Genomic DNA, 16,369 nt, shown 5'->3' on the forward strand with positions numbered 1-16,369 from the left:
GCTTATTTTGTAATGCACTGTTAATATTTGTCTCGAGGTTTCGTAAAGTAGTGAATGGAGAACGAGCCATTTTTGGAAGTATGAAAGTAATTGAACATTGCCGAAATATAGCTCTGTACGTTTATTTTGGGCCGTCCACAAGGAAAGAGGTGGCGTGGTAGGCCCAAATTCAGGTGAGAAGATGGCGTGGAGGCGTTAAGGCCGGGATAACGGACTGGCAGACGAAGGCGCGAGACCGTGAGCGGTTTCAGAACACTCCTGAGGCAGGCCAAGACCGCAAACCGATTGTAGCGCCGGATAAGTAAGTAAGTACGTTTATTTTGAGAACACATTTTTGATAGCGTTCTGTGGTATGTTCTGTACTGCGAGTCCATTGTGACTGCCTTGTCCTTACATTTAAACGGGACCTGGTCCTGGACTAATTTTTACAGGATCAATTCTAAAGCTTGCGTAACTATCTAAGGTTAGCGCATTTTAGTCATCTCCCTTCCTATCGCATAAATTAAAACAAATGAGCATAATTGATCCCATTGGTACGGTTGAACATTCGGCGAAATATCTCACATTAAGAATACCCACAAAAATACACCCGGAACAATTGTATTGTATTGATGATCGGTGGTTTTTGTAAAGAAATTCTATATGAGGGTTGGACACAGTCAATAAATGAATACATTAAATATTGTTTTACCAGTGGTTACATTGGTGAATAAGTGTATTTCGAGTTAGTTCGAATGTGCGACATTCCACAGAAGCAGTATATTAGTTAGTAAGGCATTTCAATCTCATTTGCATGTTGCATGACAAAAAGGAGCTTAGCGGTATCGTATTGAAGCGTAAGTCGATTACTTCTTCGCTTTTGTAACTGGTGGTTTAATAGTCATCAGCGAACAAAGCTTGTTGCGTATTTGGCGAGCTTCCTCGAGTTCACCGTCCCACTTTTCCTCGCTTAAGCAGACCAAAACCTCGTCGAGATTTTCCTCCGGTATGGATGTTTGGTCCCCGTAAACGAGCAGAGTTTCGTACATTTTTAGAGCTGTCTCACGGCGGATATTAACGCACACCATTCCGAGGTACACGACTAGTTTACTTAATACTCGCTTGCAGATTTTTGGCGCCAACATTAGGGCACAATAAACGGGAATGGAATCGATATGCTTTTTGGTGTGCGTTATCAAATCGTTCACCAGGTTGAATATTGGTTCAGCAAAACCGAGCGCGCTTTCTTCCGACACCAGCAACACCTTGGCGTTGGCGGAAGAGTTTAACAGTTCGGCCAGGAATTGAAATGTGGACGTAATGAAAAGGGTGTCTTTCACTGTTTTTTCTTTTAAAATTTTTAGAACCACCGTGCCGAAGGTTTCTATAAAACTTTGATGCGTTTTTAAATAGTCGTTCAAAATTTTGGACGCACACGTATGCAGCGATTCGGTCGGTGCACCGACACTCAGTATCAATCCGGCGGACACCTGCTCCACATAAGGGTTTATGCCTAGCAGCTCAATGAACATTGGGAATGTGTGATGCGGAAATAGCCACAGTACCTCCGTTGTGTCGCGTGGAAAGATTCTCTGCAGTTCCTGCCTATGGGTCATGTGTGGAATTTCTGGCTCGTGGTATATGAGCGAGGTGAACGTTTTACCAGCGACGGCACGGATTTTATCGATTCGTTCAACCGATTGCTTCGCTATGGCAATCATTGCATCCTGCACGTGCTGTGGAGTGAGCAGCGAGGAGGGACACTTGGTCAGAAATGCATAGAGAGCGTTAAGGCTAGCCTCCCGAACCCACGAACCAATATCGCCTCTGTTGTCTAGTGCATACTCTTCCAGGGCTCGTAGATAGCAACCGTAGACAGGTCCGCAAAGTATATCGTTGAATTGGGCCGAATGTGCGAATCCAACAGTCTGGACGATGTTCATCAAAGCGCGAATGCAGTCCCTGCGCAGCTCGGAGTGATTGTAGCCTACCGCAAACATTTCTGGGACCACGGTTTTCGTATCAATCACCATTACGATATCGTGCAAGCGCAGCTCCAGCATAAACAGTGGCAATGCACCAAGTGCGGATACAATGCCTTGTGCTTTGTGTTCAATTTGCGTGTCGCCCATCTCTCTGATGTAATTATCGATCAGACTTCCCAAACGATCAGCGGGTTCCGCCTTGTAGTAAGCGTCACAAAATCTCGAAAATGCCACCGTAGCCTGTTCGCGCGTCGTCGACTTTTCGTCGATAATGCTTTCATCCAGCAACAGTTGCCAGGATTCTATAGAAGAGAAAGTATCAGTTGGGGAGTGTAAATAGTGATTTAAAGGCAGGCTCTACTATATGTATATGTATTTACCTAAATATTCTCTCTGGGTGATCGGTAGCTTAGCTTCGCTACAGTTTCGTATGAAACTGGCACAGCCGTGCTTCATGTAGGTTCCGCTCATCCCCTTGAATTGTCCACGCTGCCTATACTTTCCAATCAATTGGCCTGCCAATTCGATAATTGTATCGTTTACGAAACATCCTTGTTCCCCGTCGGTGTGCGTTGCTGTGGTGAGCTTTTGCAGAGCGTTAATTACTTCCCCAATCGCCAGTACGGCACCGTGGCGTGTGTTGAGTTCGGTAGACTCTGCGAGCTGAAATAATTGCGGCAACACCGTGTTTTGCATGTATTGCGGGGCGTGTTTGGTGAGATTATTTAATGCCTGCGCAGATAGCTCGCGTATATTCGTATCCCAATGATTGATTTTGCGAGATATGAGATGATCTGAAACAGAAACGGTAACGATTCATGATCAATATAGAGTGTGCATACATCAGAATTAAAAGAGTAGCATTGCAGCACTCACCGATTAAATTATACTTATATTCATCAAATTTTGCGATATATTCGCTTATGTTGAGAAATGCATTACTTCGTACCGCGACGGAGAAAAAATCAGCTGTGGTAAGAATGTCGATGCCGTGCGGGAAATTGCCCAACCGTCCTACGCTCTCTTGGAAGGCAGCAGATGCAGCACGTCTACAATTGATTTCACGATCGAAAACGGCCGTCACTAAAAGTGCCGAAGCAATACGTTCTACAAACGGCTGCAGAACTGACGGGTGGTACGCCCTGGCGAATGCCCAGCTCATATAACATGCCGCATCCCGTATGTTTTGTCCCACGTTGCGGTATCCTTGAATTTCATCGTACACTAGCGCCTGCAACAGCAATGGAACAATTTCCGACAAGCGAGAGGGCAACAGTAGACCCCGTTTGGCTAGCTCGGCCAATGCCAAACAGGCACCGTGCCACGCATCGTCCTGTTCCAGTGGGTTAAGCAGTTCAATCACTGAAGAAACTACTTCATCGCCCAGCAGCTTGGGCAATCGGTTCGTGATTCTCCCGATACCCTTTGCCGATGACCAGCGAACGATTGTCGAGTTGCCTTTCAGTCCGTGCAGCAATCGTTCAATGATTTCCTCGATATCGGCCGGAACCTCCTCGTCATCTACATCTTCCTCTTCTTCCGAACATTCTGGAAGCGATTCTGTTTGCTGCACCTCCTTTAGCGAGGCGAGCGTTACCGTTTTCTGCACGTTAGCTAGTAGCGATCGTGCGCCCCGCTGGTATCGCCATTTAGCAATTTTAGGCGGCAGTAGGACGAGTCCGATACGTTGACAGATTTTGATGCACGTTTTGTAAACTTTGAAGTCCTTCGATATCGTATCGTAATCCAAATGCAACACCCAATTGCTCAGCCGTTTTACGTAGGGAAGCAGGTCTTCTCGCTTTCCATGTTTCAGGATGCAAGCAATTGCTGAAAGAGGACCAAGTTTTACATCGACCCGATAGTCGACATTGACGGTCATTGCCCAGTCGAACATTTTTTCCAGATACACCATTTTTACATCATTTCTTATGACGAATCGTGCCACGAGAAATGCGACCACCGGTGAGCAGCTATCATCTTTTAGGCAGTTTGCTTTACACAGTTCGTAGATTCGTTCCATCGTCGTAGCGCATCCAGCATCGAGCGCATCTAGCCGGCTCAAATCAAAAGGATTCAGTACTAGTAGAGATAGCCAGAGCAGTCCCATGTAACGCGTTTCCCAGTTTTGCCAATCGTCTAGATTTTGTTGTTCGACCAGACTCAACACGAAGGGCAAGTGACGCACTTCATGGGGAAGATTTTTCACGAATGCTTTAAATGTGCGAACTTTACATAGCTGGTAGAGATATTTCGAAGCGCGATGTTTGATGGTAAGCTCCACATCCGACTCCTGCAGGTAGGGAATGATTTGGTTGACTATCTCCTCCAGACTTTGATCCAACAAGTGAGGCTGCTCCTGGTACTTGGAAAATATTCCGGAATACTCTTCATAAGCATGTTCGAAATCGTCTTCCGTGACGGACTTGTCATGCAGCCCGTCGATCAACTTTAACACGCGCAGTTTATCATTCTCCTGGAATGCATCTAGCACATTCTGCGGTCCGTCGTCTCCTTTATAATCTTCCATTGTTGATTCAACCATGGTTGTACTAAATTTGGCCGATTTTACAACAAATTTTCACTTATTGCTGAGCAGATGCGGTGCGGTTTATTGTTGTTGCTGTTTAATTGTATACAAATGACCAGATGACTGACGTTCGAGTGACAGACCGGAAAAGCATACATTTATACCATTTCATCGAAGTCTGCTGAAGTGATGTGAACTGGGAAAAGGGCAAAAGTAAGGCCGCGCTCCGGCAGCGATCGAACAAGACAACAGACCGCTGTCAGACACACCCAAAAACCACCGTAACGACAAAAAAGACAGATGAAATATAACGCGTTGTAACGCTTCTGGTTTCCGTCTAACGATTTCGGTCCACCCGTCGGCGCAGCGAAATTGCTGTTAGGCCGCTGCCAGAAACACCAAAAAAAAAACCCGGTACGAAAAAAGTAACGCTCCTTTTATCGGTCGACCGAATTCGGTCCACCCATACACGAGCGAAATCCTAACGAAATTGCTATTAGTATACCTTTGAAGTGAAAAACAGCAATTCAACACAAATTAAAGTATAGTATTCGTGTTATTTTCATCAAAATTGAGGAAATCAAAACTCACGTTTACAATAACAACGGTTATTTTTCGGTTTTTATACTTTTTCGTTAAGGTGTTTTTTTCAATGTGTCTGGTAGTGGCCTTAGATTACTTCTGCAGGGCAAACCAACAATTTAACACAAATATCACCTAAGTTTTCCAATTATTTTCATCAAATTTGAGAGAAACAAAACTTAGTTGTATTTTGTTTATTATAACAAGCGTTATTTTTCGATTGTTAAAATTTTCAATAAATATTAGTATGGCAGCGGCGTTCCTAAGCGCCACAGATAAAGCTCAAATGGCTGGAAAATCAAAAACCTATCCATAGAAAAAAATTGATTGTTTGACTAGTTTGCTCAATAGATGGCGCTTTATAACACATCATTATATTGCTTACATTTTGTTGTAATGTGTTTTACTAAGCTTCATCTGATCATGGCCTTTGAACCCCTTTCATTTTCCAAGGGTTTCATTCTGAGGAATAATCTATAAGGCGTCATCCATCAATTACGTAACCCCGTCGATCTCCTGCTCCCAAGTGTAACAAACTGTACCGTTGAAAGAAATCTCCCTCCCCCAAATTACGTTATAGATGAATCGCACCCCTCTCCAACAGCTTAGTTTATTGAACAAAACCAGATTTTTTGGTGAATTTTTATTTTTAATCTTATTCTTGTATATTCAATCTTATTCTTGTAGCTCTGTAATGGGATCCGAAGCCCCATTGAGGGATAATACAGGCTCTCCCATCCAACTCCTATTCCGACACGTTCTCGTCGTGCAGAGTGGTAACATGTGTCACCACATATCCAAGCTTGGGTACACGGGCTTGACCCAACCCCTTGGGCGGATGGTGGCACATGGCGAACCAGGAGGGGGGTGGGTATCTCGGGAAACTGGGTGCCTGAACGTCGGGGGGGCAACCCGACGCTAAACAAAACGGTCACGTGGGCGCGGGGCCAGTCACCCAGTCCCATGTATCAACGACTACGGAAAGCCACAGAAATTTTCGAAACGGACATCCCAATACCGACCATACGCAATGCCCCCGGACTACTCTGAAAATGGGCTCATGGAACGTACGCACTCTTAGCAAAGCCGGAGCTTTGAAACAACTTGATGACGCCCTAGCCACACTGAGCATGGACCTCGTAGCTCTACAAGAGATTCGGTGGCTAGGGAACGGTGTGCACAACAGGCGTGGTAAGCAATGCTACGACATTTACTACAGCTGCCACGACCGCCACCACGTGCTCGGAACGGGTTTCGCCGTAGGTCCCCGGCTGAAATCCGTAATCATAGATTTCAAGGCTATAAACGATAGGCAATGCACCCTGCGCATGCGAGGCAAATCTTTTAATATAAGCCTCATAAACGTTCACGCCCCTACCGAAGATAAAGAGGAAGAGGAGAAGGACCTTTTTTACGGTCGCCTCGCTAGAACTAGATGCGTGCCCCAGGCATGACCTCAAAATCATCCTGGGGGACTTCAACGCAAAAGTCGGTAGGGAGCCAATGTACCGCCAATACACTGGCTGTCACAGTCTGCATGAGCACAGTAACGATAATGGTAGTAGATTGGTCCAGTTCGCCGCAGCGAACAATCTGGTTGTAGGAAGTACCAAATTTGCGCGGAGGGACATCCACAAAATGACGTGGGCGCACCCGGATGGCGAATCCTTCAACCAGATCGACCACGTGTTAATAAGCCGCCGACGACAGTCGAGCCTGTTAAACGTCAGAACTTATCGAGGAGCCAATATCGATTCCGATCACTACTTGGTTGGCTTAGTGATACGTTGTAGAATCGCCCGCCCCCGCGCCAATGGGGGCGGTGAAAACACGCAGCCTCGGCTCAACACGGACTCTCTAAGGGACATTACTGTCCAACAGGAATTCAAAGCCGCTTTAGACGAGTCTCTACTACCAGAAAACAGATATGAAACTACGAGCGAGTGGTGGAACGCTCTAAAAACAAAAATAATAAACTGTGCAAGAAATATACTCCCACCACGTTGGTGGCAACACCAAATCTGGCTGGTTCGACGATGAATGCAGACAAGTGACCGAACGTAAGAATACTGCATACCGAGCAATGCAGCAACGGCATAGAACGCGGGCATGCGCAGAGGAATATTCACGGCTTAGACGCGAAGAGAAACGAGTTCACCGCTCCAAGAAGCATGCTTTGGAAGAGCAAAACATGCGGGAACTCGAGCAAACCAGAGAGGCGTACGGACCAACACGAAAGTTTTACCAAGCGATAGCAGGTCACCGAAACAACGTTGTACCTAAGGTAACCTGCTGTCGCAACAAGGACGGAGATCTGGTCAGTAACCAGCCAGAGGTCCTCTCGCGGTGGGCTCAGTACTTTGATGAATTACTCAATGACCAGTTTAGCGAACAGCATGAAGCGCCACTAGCAGATAGTGTCATGCTACTGCCACCTAGCATAGAAGAAACACGAAAGGCTATCCGTCGGCTGAAAAATAACAAGGCACCCGGAACCGACGGAATTGCAGCTGAACTGGTCAAGAATGGAGGTGCACGACTAGAAAACGAGATTCATCAAATTGTTACTGAGGTGTGGGATAGCGCATCGATGCCTTGTGATTGGAATCTCGGCATCATCTACCCCATATACAAGAAGGGAGATAGGTTGGACTGCAACAACTACAGGGGTATTACGGTGTTGAATACCGCCTATAAAATACTCTCCCCGATCCTTCAGGATCGCCTTGTCCCGCACGTCGAAGAGATAGTAGGAAACTATCAAAGAGGATTCCGAAACGGAAAATCAGCCACTGATCAGATCTTCACCATGCGGCAGATCTTGGAGAAGATGGCTGAATACAGAAAAGACACATACCATCTCTTCATAGACTTCAAAGCCGCATACGATAGCATAGCCAGGGTAAAACTGTACGACGCTATGAGCTCATTTGGAATCCCGGCCAAACTGATAAGGCTAGTTAGAATGACTATGACCAACGTCACATGCCAGGTGAGGGTGGATGGAAAACTCTCAGGACCTTTTGCTACCACCAAGGGTCTGCGCCAGAGGGACGGGCTTGCCTGTCTCCTATTCAACTTGGCGCTAGAGAGGGCCATCCGCGACTCGAGGGTGGAGACTACGGGAACCATCTTCTATAAGTCAACCCAGATCCTGGCATACGCTGATGATATAGACATCATTGGTCTGCGGCTCTCCTATGTAGCAGAAGCCTACCAAGGTATTGAGCAGGCGGCAGAGAACCTAGGCCGTCCACAAGGACAGAGGAGGCGTGGTAGGCCCAAATTGAGGTGGCAAGATGGCGTGGAGGCGTCCGCCATTAAGGCCGGGATAACGGACTGGCAGACGAAGGCGCGAGACCGTGAGCGGTTTCGGACACTCCTGAGGCAGGCCAAGACCGCATAGCGGTTGTAGCGCCGGATAAGTAAGTAAGTATGTTATTCTAAAAAAATAAAAATTCAAACATTTTATTTTGCATTACGTAACAAAAGATAAACTCCTCCTCTCTCCCATGTAACAAATCGTAACGTTTGAAGACCCCCCCCCCCTATCAGCGTTACATAATTGATGGATGACGCCTAAGACTGGTCGTGTGGTCAAATACGTGAGTATCAACTGTGGCTATTCACTGTATGGCAATCTCATCAACAGACAGTGCCACCAGCTTTTTTTTGCCTTTTTGCATAATGCATTAGTCGTTTACCGTCTGCTAAATGAAATTTTTTTAGATACATTTTAGGTTGAGAGCTTGAGCCGTTTAGACCCCGTTTAGGGGTCGTTTAGTGAATTTGTGGCACTTGGTTTAGAGATTAAACATAACGCACCATAACACCTCGTACCTCGCTTATTTTTCGGTCGACCAATTTAATGTTACCAATTGGTGCAGTGAAATCCCTCCAAAATTGCTGTGTTCTTTGTTATATCGCGAAGAATTGAACATAAATTTTGTGATATTGCGGGGGATTGGCCAAATGACGTTATTATTAACAATACAATGTAATATAACAATACATATAAGGCCTGAAATACACGAAGCGGAAAACGCGCGTCATGTATTTGCGGCCTAACATTCACTAGATTCTGCTAACTGTAACCATGCGGTGGTACAATTTTAAAATTGAGGAGAAGCACGTGAGGCACATGCGACCACCAATCGATGCAATCGAATTGTCATCTGGCGATAAAACTAAGACACACAATTGTATGGGGTCGCGTAAGTTTTATTGACTTCTTTGCATTAGTTGGAGCATCGTTTTATACAGAAAGTATCGTTAGACGAATGTGTGTAGCTATAACAATATTTACAATACAAAAAAGTCTTTCTTTATCGTAGTGTTAATGGTTCCCTCTTTTTGTTTGTTTCCATCTTTACATTAGACCCTCAACCTTCCAGTAGAATAAAAGTACACATAGCTTTGCAATTAATTGGAACGAACCCGAGTCGTACAGCGATCGATGCACAGTAGTTGTTCAGTTTATCCTTTTGCCCGCGAGAGATAAACTGCTCAACTACTGCAGCAGCGAATCCTTTGGGCAGCCTGTAACACACATGTGCATCGTGGTGCATATGATAACAGGCTGCGCAGAGCATCACAATCGATTTGGAAGTACATGACTACGACTCGTTTGAAGTCCGTGTTGTATCGATTGTGATGCACCGGTCGGCGAAGCCTGCAACTACGTTGTTCGAGTGCCACCACTCCGATGGATGTGCAAAATGCTTAATCGCTGCATATCTCTCTGTTTTACTATGTTGTCGCAAGCACTTCACTAAAAGTGACCGTTGTGACCGACACGATGTGTTTGTGTTGAATGGTGGCTTTATTTTCGGGAGAATCGACGTAATTCATAATTTGCTAGGATTCAGCCACAATTCATTCGCCGGATGGTTGGTTATTCTTCGAAATCCCCGACCGTAGATGATACTCCAACAAGTAGTTTTAATTAATGGTTTCGGCTTTAGTGGTTTCGTTACGCTGCTTTATCGGGTTCGTTCCCGTATCGCGCCGTCTCGCGACATGACGTACATTAATAATACATTCATTTGTGGATGGACCAGCGAATACATGCGTCCACTGAACATCCTTCATAAGATATACCCTCCTGCTTACTTAATCTATATTTACTGCTCAACTCATCATGTACCTTACAGCTTTGGAATACTATCTATCGGTGCGCAGTTCGAGCACGATTAGCTAAGTGTGGTCGTGCAGGTCGTTTCCGGTAAGGGGCGGATTGAAAATAAATAAAAAAATATACATAAAACATGATTCGGTTCCTACTGCAACTGCGTCCAGGGTTTCTGGTCCGGACGAGGCTTCCGCCAGGAAACGTGCAGCTTTGCCTGTCAAGTGCCACCAATTTTACAATTGCTCGATTTATTTACAATCATTAGCATGGTCGTTGGAGCAGTGACAGATTGTTCCTGCAGAGTGATGGTCGCGTCCTCCGCTAGCGTTTGGTCCTTGTGCTGTTCACTGTGGTGGCTGTGCAGGTTACCTTGCTGGTGTTGGTGTAGCATAGATGGGCTACCGTTGCCGGCACCGTTTCCATTGCCATTTCCTAGGCCGCTACCGTTACTGCTTCCGGTGAGGGTGGAAGAGTTTTTGCGATTTGTCAGCTGAAGGGTTTCACCGTCCAAGCTTTTGGTGAGCGCCAGTCGCTCCTCGACCGAGATTGGCGAGATTTGTGGCTGCAGACTGCCGGGATGATTGATGCTGTTACGGCCGTGCTGATGGCGGCTGCCATTGAATGACGTTTGCTGCGTGTGTTGCTGTTCATTGTGAGTACACGGCAACGGCCAATGGGGGTACATGGGGGGAAAAGGGTAGACACATTAAAAGGAAATATTAACGCACTATAAATCTTTGGTTTTGATCGTGCCCGTGCTACAGTTTGGCGGAACGGGGTGAGGGAACACAACAGTTAGGTAACAGTAAGCATGGCACAACGGAACAGTAAGCACGAGAGGAAAAGAAGTTTGAAATAACCTTAAACCTGGCATCTCTTACACTGGCCAAATGATAATTGCTTCTGGTGCTGGGGCTGACGTTTAACCGTGTGGCGGTGTGGCAGAGCGAACGGTCATCATAACCCCCGACACGTCCACCATAGGCGTGGGAGCTTCTTAGGCAGCGGCACTTTTCGAGTGCATTTTTAAACTCACGGCGAAATTTTCCTGCAAAAAAAGGAGCAAACAATAGAAATAGAAATCACGGACCATGGTTGGAGCTATAATATTCATTTCGAGAAAATTGTATAACGGTTAAAGAAAGCATGGACCGCCGTTTATTCGGGCCTCTCGGGATGAGTTACACCCATCGTGTTACACGTGTAATGGGACCAAGTATGTTTTGTGACACAACTTGTTAATTTTTTTTCTAAGTTACTCTGTTTCAATGTTTCGGAAAAACATTCCCAGTTTCATGAATTGTATGTTTGTAAGATGAAAATATTGAAAATTTGGCATGAATTTGGTGTCTTTTTTGTTATGACAATATGCTGTACCGTTAGCACAAGAAGTGTTAACAATATGGCTAGTAAAAAGCCGCCATACTCAAAATAAAATAAAATAAATAAAATATGCTGTAAAAGGTTCTAACGGGTCACATTTGTATTGAACTGTAATTTCCCAATAGCACGGATATACGGACAGCCGGATAAAAAGTTAGGCGAATAAACGAACAAAGGGGTCTAGAAATTGAAATTGGCCGAAGTGCATTTTGGTAGCAAAAATAGCTAGCCTATTATTACTTATCCGGCGCTACAATCGCTTTACGGTCTTGGCCTGCCTCAGGAGTGTCGCTTAATAATTAGCTATTTTTAGGGGGGGAAATTAAGCGTTGTTCGTTCTAATGCACTGTTTTTGGACAATAAAGGCCGGGCTACATTGATCGTACTCGCAAGTGTAATTTTGATTTTCACTAGCGCATCTGGCGGTGGGTGGTGGAAGCTTTTTTTAGTCGTCGGGGGAATGGTCTTGTTGGATCTCAAAATTAATTAGTTTTTTCACCGTTTTTGATGCGAAAACTGCTGAAATACTTGCACAACATATTTATCTATCAATTACAAAGCTTTTTCAGTCCGGTTAAAGTTAAAAACATGGAAAAATAACTTATTTTCTGAAGCGGCTCCAAATTGTTTGGCAAAATGTTTCGGTCAGCCGCCGTCAGATGCGCTAGTGAAAATCTAAATTACACTAGCGAGTACGATCAATGTAGCCCGGCCTTAAAAGAATAAGTATGCGTATAAATGAGAGCAATTGTTTGTATAAGAAAAACTAAAACAGCTTTACTTATCATAATGATCATTTTATATAAGTAGTTAAAAGCTTATTTTAAGAGTAATAGTGCTATTACATTTTGTAGATAGATTTGAAATTTGGGTGTCAAAATCGCTTCCAGCCAAATTTGCTACATTCGAATTCTTCCCTCTTAAAAATACAACAACACGCAGGGAAATACGTTTAATACACGTATTAATACACATTTTTGTTGAATTCGCCTTATTTTGGCAATGAAAATGTAATGCTCGTTACATCGCCGAATTTAGCGAGCATTATTCTCACGAACTCTCTCAAATGCACCTTTTGCTCTAGATTGTTTTTATTGTTTTTATTGGCCATTATAAAATGCACTGATTCCTTGGTAATATTTGATTTTTGGGCATTAAAACTGTTTCTTTTGTTAGATTACCCGTCAAGGATGGCTGCTTACATGGCAGTTTGTTACACATTTAGTGTCAGAAAACTGGCCAAACACTGATCAAATGAAGGAACGAGGCCTCCCACACATTTTGTAACCTTCAAAAATGGGTAGGATAGGTTATGCATAGGATTAAAATACGATTTTCGCCATCATGCTCCATTCATTGAATTCCCCCGCCTTTAGTGCCTCTCTGACCACTTGAAGTGCAATTGAAACAACAAAAATGCATTAGTTTAAATAGAAGTAACTAGCTGAATGAGAATAATAAATTTAGTCACGTCTAACGTACTGCTTGGCCAGCGTAATTGATTAAAAAGCTAGATAGACGAATACTTTTTGCGCACCCATCAAACAGCTTTTTTTTTAGTTTTTTATGTGTTTTGGTTGCTATTGCACCATTTTAATTGTTAGTTTTTAGCAATTCGTGTGTATTGATCGTCTCTTCATCAAACCTCTTCATTACTTTTTCCGCCCCATGCCTATTGCGACCATAATTGGACTTTTTTTGTAAAATATTCAGCTAGACGAATACTTTTTGGACAGACTGTATCTGTATTTGTTCTAAATTTCAATGAATATGGGCTTTTGTTTGCTTTTGGTTCAATATTCTGACAGTTAAATTCCTCTTGGTACATTCTGTACATAGGGCATAGGGCTACATAGGGCAATCCAAATTCATTTGTTAAGCCATGGTAACTTCTATAAAACGCACTTTGATAAAACGATTCCAATTCTATCTACCAAATGCAATAGCGCCATAAGAGCCGTTCGTTGGAAAACAACACGGATAAATGAGCTGCTTAACCGGCACAAAGGCTGCGGGTGCCGATAAGTTAGGTATGTGACGCCGTTATAGCACTCGCCGATGGTGAAGGTGTCGATTTGATTGAACGATTCTACACGCGATTTAAATTATTGCTGTCGCTTAGTACATGCATACGTTGGCACAATGTTTGGCTGTTTCAATTAAAATGTTGCTCACTTCAAGCAAATAATCTACGCTAGCGATTGAAGTGAGAGAAACGCTAGCGAACAAAAAATGACCTGTGTGGTGGAACGTTCATGCGCTAGCAGCGCATTTCATTAAACGATGAAAACTTGGATGCCTATTGCCATGGATGGGGAAGGATCAAAAGTTAATCGTGTCACGCGATGTATAGCCCGCGCACGTCAACGCGAGAAGTGTAGATGAAATGGCTTCCACCCGTGCAACCCTTTGCCGTTAGTTCCTTGCCGGGGCGTACATACATAATTGATTTTGCGCCCTTTTTGCATTGGCAGCAAGGCAGCGCAGTCGATCGTGCTGCATATGTCCATACCATATTGTCTAACGAAGTGTGTAAACATGGGACCATGATGTCGCTGACAGAATATTGTTTCACTTGTGTTCTGGATTTTTTGCTTTGATTTTTGCCTGACATTCTTCGCACTGGATGAACATGTTGCACCAGCTGTTTGCAGGTATCCTACGGGCTATGAATAAAATAAATGTACGTTTTACCGAAACGATAAACGCTTGACAAAACCCTGTCACAAAACGCTCTTGGGATAATGATATCGATTGTAGCGAGTTGTTAAGCTGTTAGGAAAAAAAACACACACACATACAAATTTTCATCTCTGCTTTAGTTACATACATCATCCCTGAGCAGTTAGGAACACACATCAATTCGATCCAAATGACGCCAAGTTTGCATACCTATCTTACCCACACATTAATTGCAGTGAATAAATGGTAGAAGTAAAAGTACTTAGCACTTAGCATTGATTCGAGATTGGCAAAAATATCCAGGATCGCCGATAGCTCCCGTCGGAGATGTATTGGTTTCAACAAGTAGAGGCGAACAGCGTTGACTTAAAGTAATATAGGAAGAATTCAAGTAATTTTCATGCTATAGTTAAGAACAATCTATGTAATTATCATAAATAATAATCATAATCACAAAAATACTTTACAGGGTTTCCCACGATTTATTGGTTGGTTCCCATAAATTTTTGGTGGGTTCCCATATTTTTTTGGTGCGTTCCCACGAGTTTTGGCCGTTTTCCAGAATTTTTTAGTCCAATTGTATTGATATCCAATCAGAAAATACCAGTAAATTATGGGAACGTACCAAAAATCTATGGGATACGATAAAAAAATCGTGGGAACGTTCCAAAAAATTTGAACTGACCAATAAATCGCGGAAACCCTGTAAGATCTACACAGCATTACTGCTAAACATAAATTTCATAAGTTTATAATTCCTAGGCTAAGAGTCTTCAGCATTTTATAGTTAAAGGAAACTACAAATTTAACAAATGTGTTAAGCATACTCGTTTGTTAATAGGTTTACAGCGAGCAACTTTTAAATGCATGGAATGAAACGAATGTACAGTCTGTTCCCGAGTAACGCGGTTTGTGCGATCCCGAGAAATCCGCGTAACTCGAATATCCGCGTAAGTCGAATTTCGCAGTTTTCGACCAAAATACACTTTGTTACTCGGAATTTGTATTCAATTTAGTTACTTACTTTATACTGCAGTGAACAATTCTTGAAACAAATTGTACTGATTCGACATTTGATCTGTCAAATTTAGAAAACCACGTATCTCCGAATCCGCGTAAGTCGAAAACCGCGTAACTCGGGAACAGACTGATTCACTGATGACTGATAGTGGTGCCCTTTCCGTTTTAAGTTCGTAGGCTGAAATTTCAGCCTGTCAGCTGTTTGCATTGTATAGCAGTTTTCGAGCAGCTATCTAAGTGGGTATAATATAAAGATGGGCTTATCCCAAGGTGTATGAATTTAGAAGGCTAATTTGTATCGCTTCTGTTTCTGAATGAAGATTTCAAGCGTTGTGTTTTGTGTATTCGTCAAGCCTCCAGAAAGCTTGTTTGAACAAAAGTTTTCACACATCCTGTCAAAAACTGATATTCAAATTTGGTTATAAAAAACATGCTATGCGACTACCTGGACTACATACACTTTGATTCTGGATTCCATCACCAGATCTATTTAATGCACGTTGGAATAAATGTAAACACCACCTTGTTTTGCCATTTTTTGGGCAGGTACTCGAATTTAATTCTTGCTTTGAGGTTAGAATAATTTAGACTGAAAATTGCAGGGTAGTTTTATGTGCGGTTTTGTATGGAGTGTTTACATCATTTCAGCCTAAAACTGTCAAACTCCATACAAAAAGCTGACTAGAATCGTGAAGGGTCCCAGTACCAGATACCTACCGCTCATGAAGTTGTAGATCACAGGGTTAACGGCGCTGTTGGCGTAGCAGAGCCAGTGAGAAAATAAAGATAGCACAGCCACTATATCACTTTGTCCAATATCGACAGTATACCTAAAGAGACGGGGAAGAAATATAGAAAAGATTATTTATTTATTTATTTATTTATTTATTACGACAATTCATCGGCCTGGTACTACATAGACTATGGCCCTTGCCAATTAATTCTATGTGATAAACCTAATCTTACATAGGTCGGAGTGCGTACGATTCTAAAACCATTATTTTAAAGCTTTGACTACAAATAAATGTTTTGAAATGACAATTGAATTGTTTACATATTGTCAATAGAGAGTCATTG

The 16,369-nt window shown here is 43.3% G+C and overlaps 2 protein-coding genes across 3 annotated transcripts in view; both read right to left on the minus strand.

Moving 5' to 3' along the window:
• Window positions 1-680: 680 nt before the first annotated feature.
• LOC1278442 (tubulin-specific chaperone D) lies at window positions 681-4,645 on the minus strand. The gene is made up of 3 exons (XM_318031.5): window positions 2,841-4,645; window positions 2,345-2,758; window positions 681-2,266 (listed from the first exon to the last, which is right to left on the minus strand). Exons 1-3 carry the CDS (start codon window positions 4,507-4,509, stop codon window positions 846-848), a joined length of 3,504 nt encoding a protein of 1,167 aa, XP_318031.5. The 5' UTR covers window positions 4,510-4,645; the 3' UTR covers window positions 681-845.
• Window positions 4,646-9,276: 4,631 nt separating this feature from the next.
• Window positions 9,277-16,369, minus strand: part of LOC1278440 (neuropeptide SIFamide receptor) — a 59,135-nt gene continuing 52,042 nt past the window's right edge. Inside the window, exons 8-10 of one of the 2 annotated variants that reach the window (XM_061644894.1) lie at window positions 16,010-16,122; window positions 11,089-11,255; window positions 9,277-10,850 (exon numbers count right to left, since the gene is read on the minus strand). In XM_061644894.1, coding sequence (XP_061500878.1) covers window positions 10,425-10,850; window positions 11,089-11,255; window positions 16,010-16,122 — 706 coding nt within the window. In that variant the 3' untranslated portion in view covers window positions 9,277-10,424. Of the gene's footprint in view, window positions 10,851-11,067; window positions 11,256-16,009; window positions 16,123-16,369 lie in introns of both variants that reach the window. The other variant, XM_061644893.1, reaches the window with a different exon arrangement.

Source organism: Anopheles gambiae, chromosome 2 (assembly GCF_943734735.2).
Source record: "Anopheles gambiae chromosome 2, idAnoGambNW_F1_1, whole genome shotgun sequence".
In the NCBI taxonomy this organism is placed as follows: domain Eukaryota; kingdom Metazoa; phylum Arthropoda; class Insecta; order Diptera; family Culicidae; genus Anopheles; species Anopheles gambiae.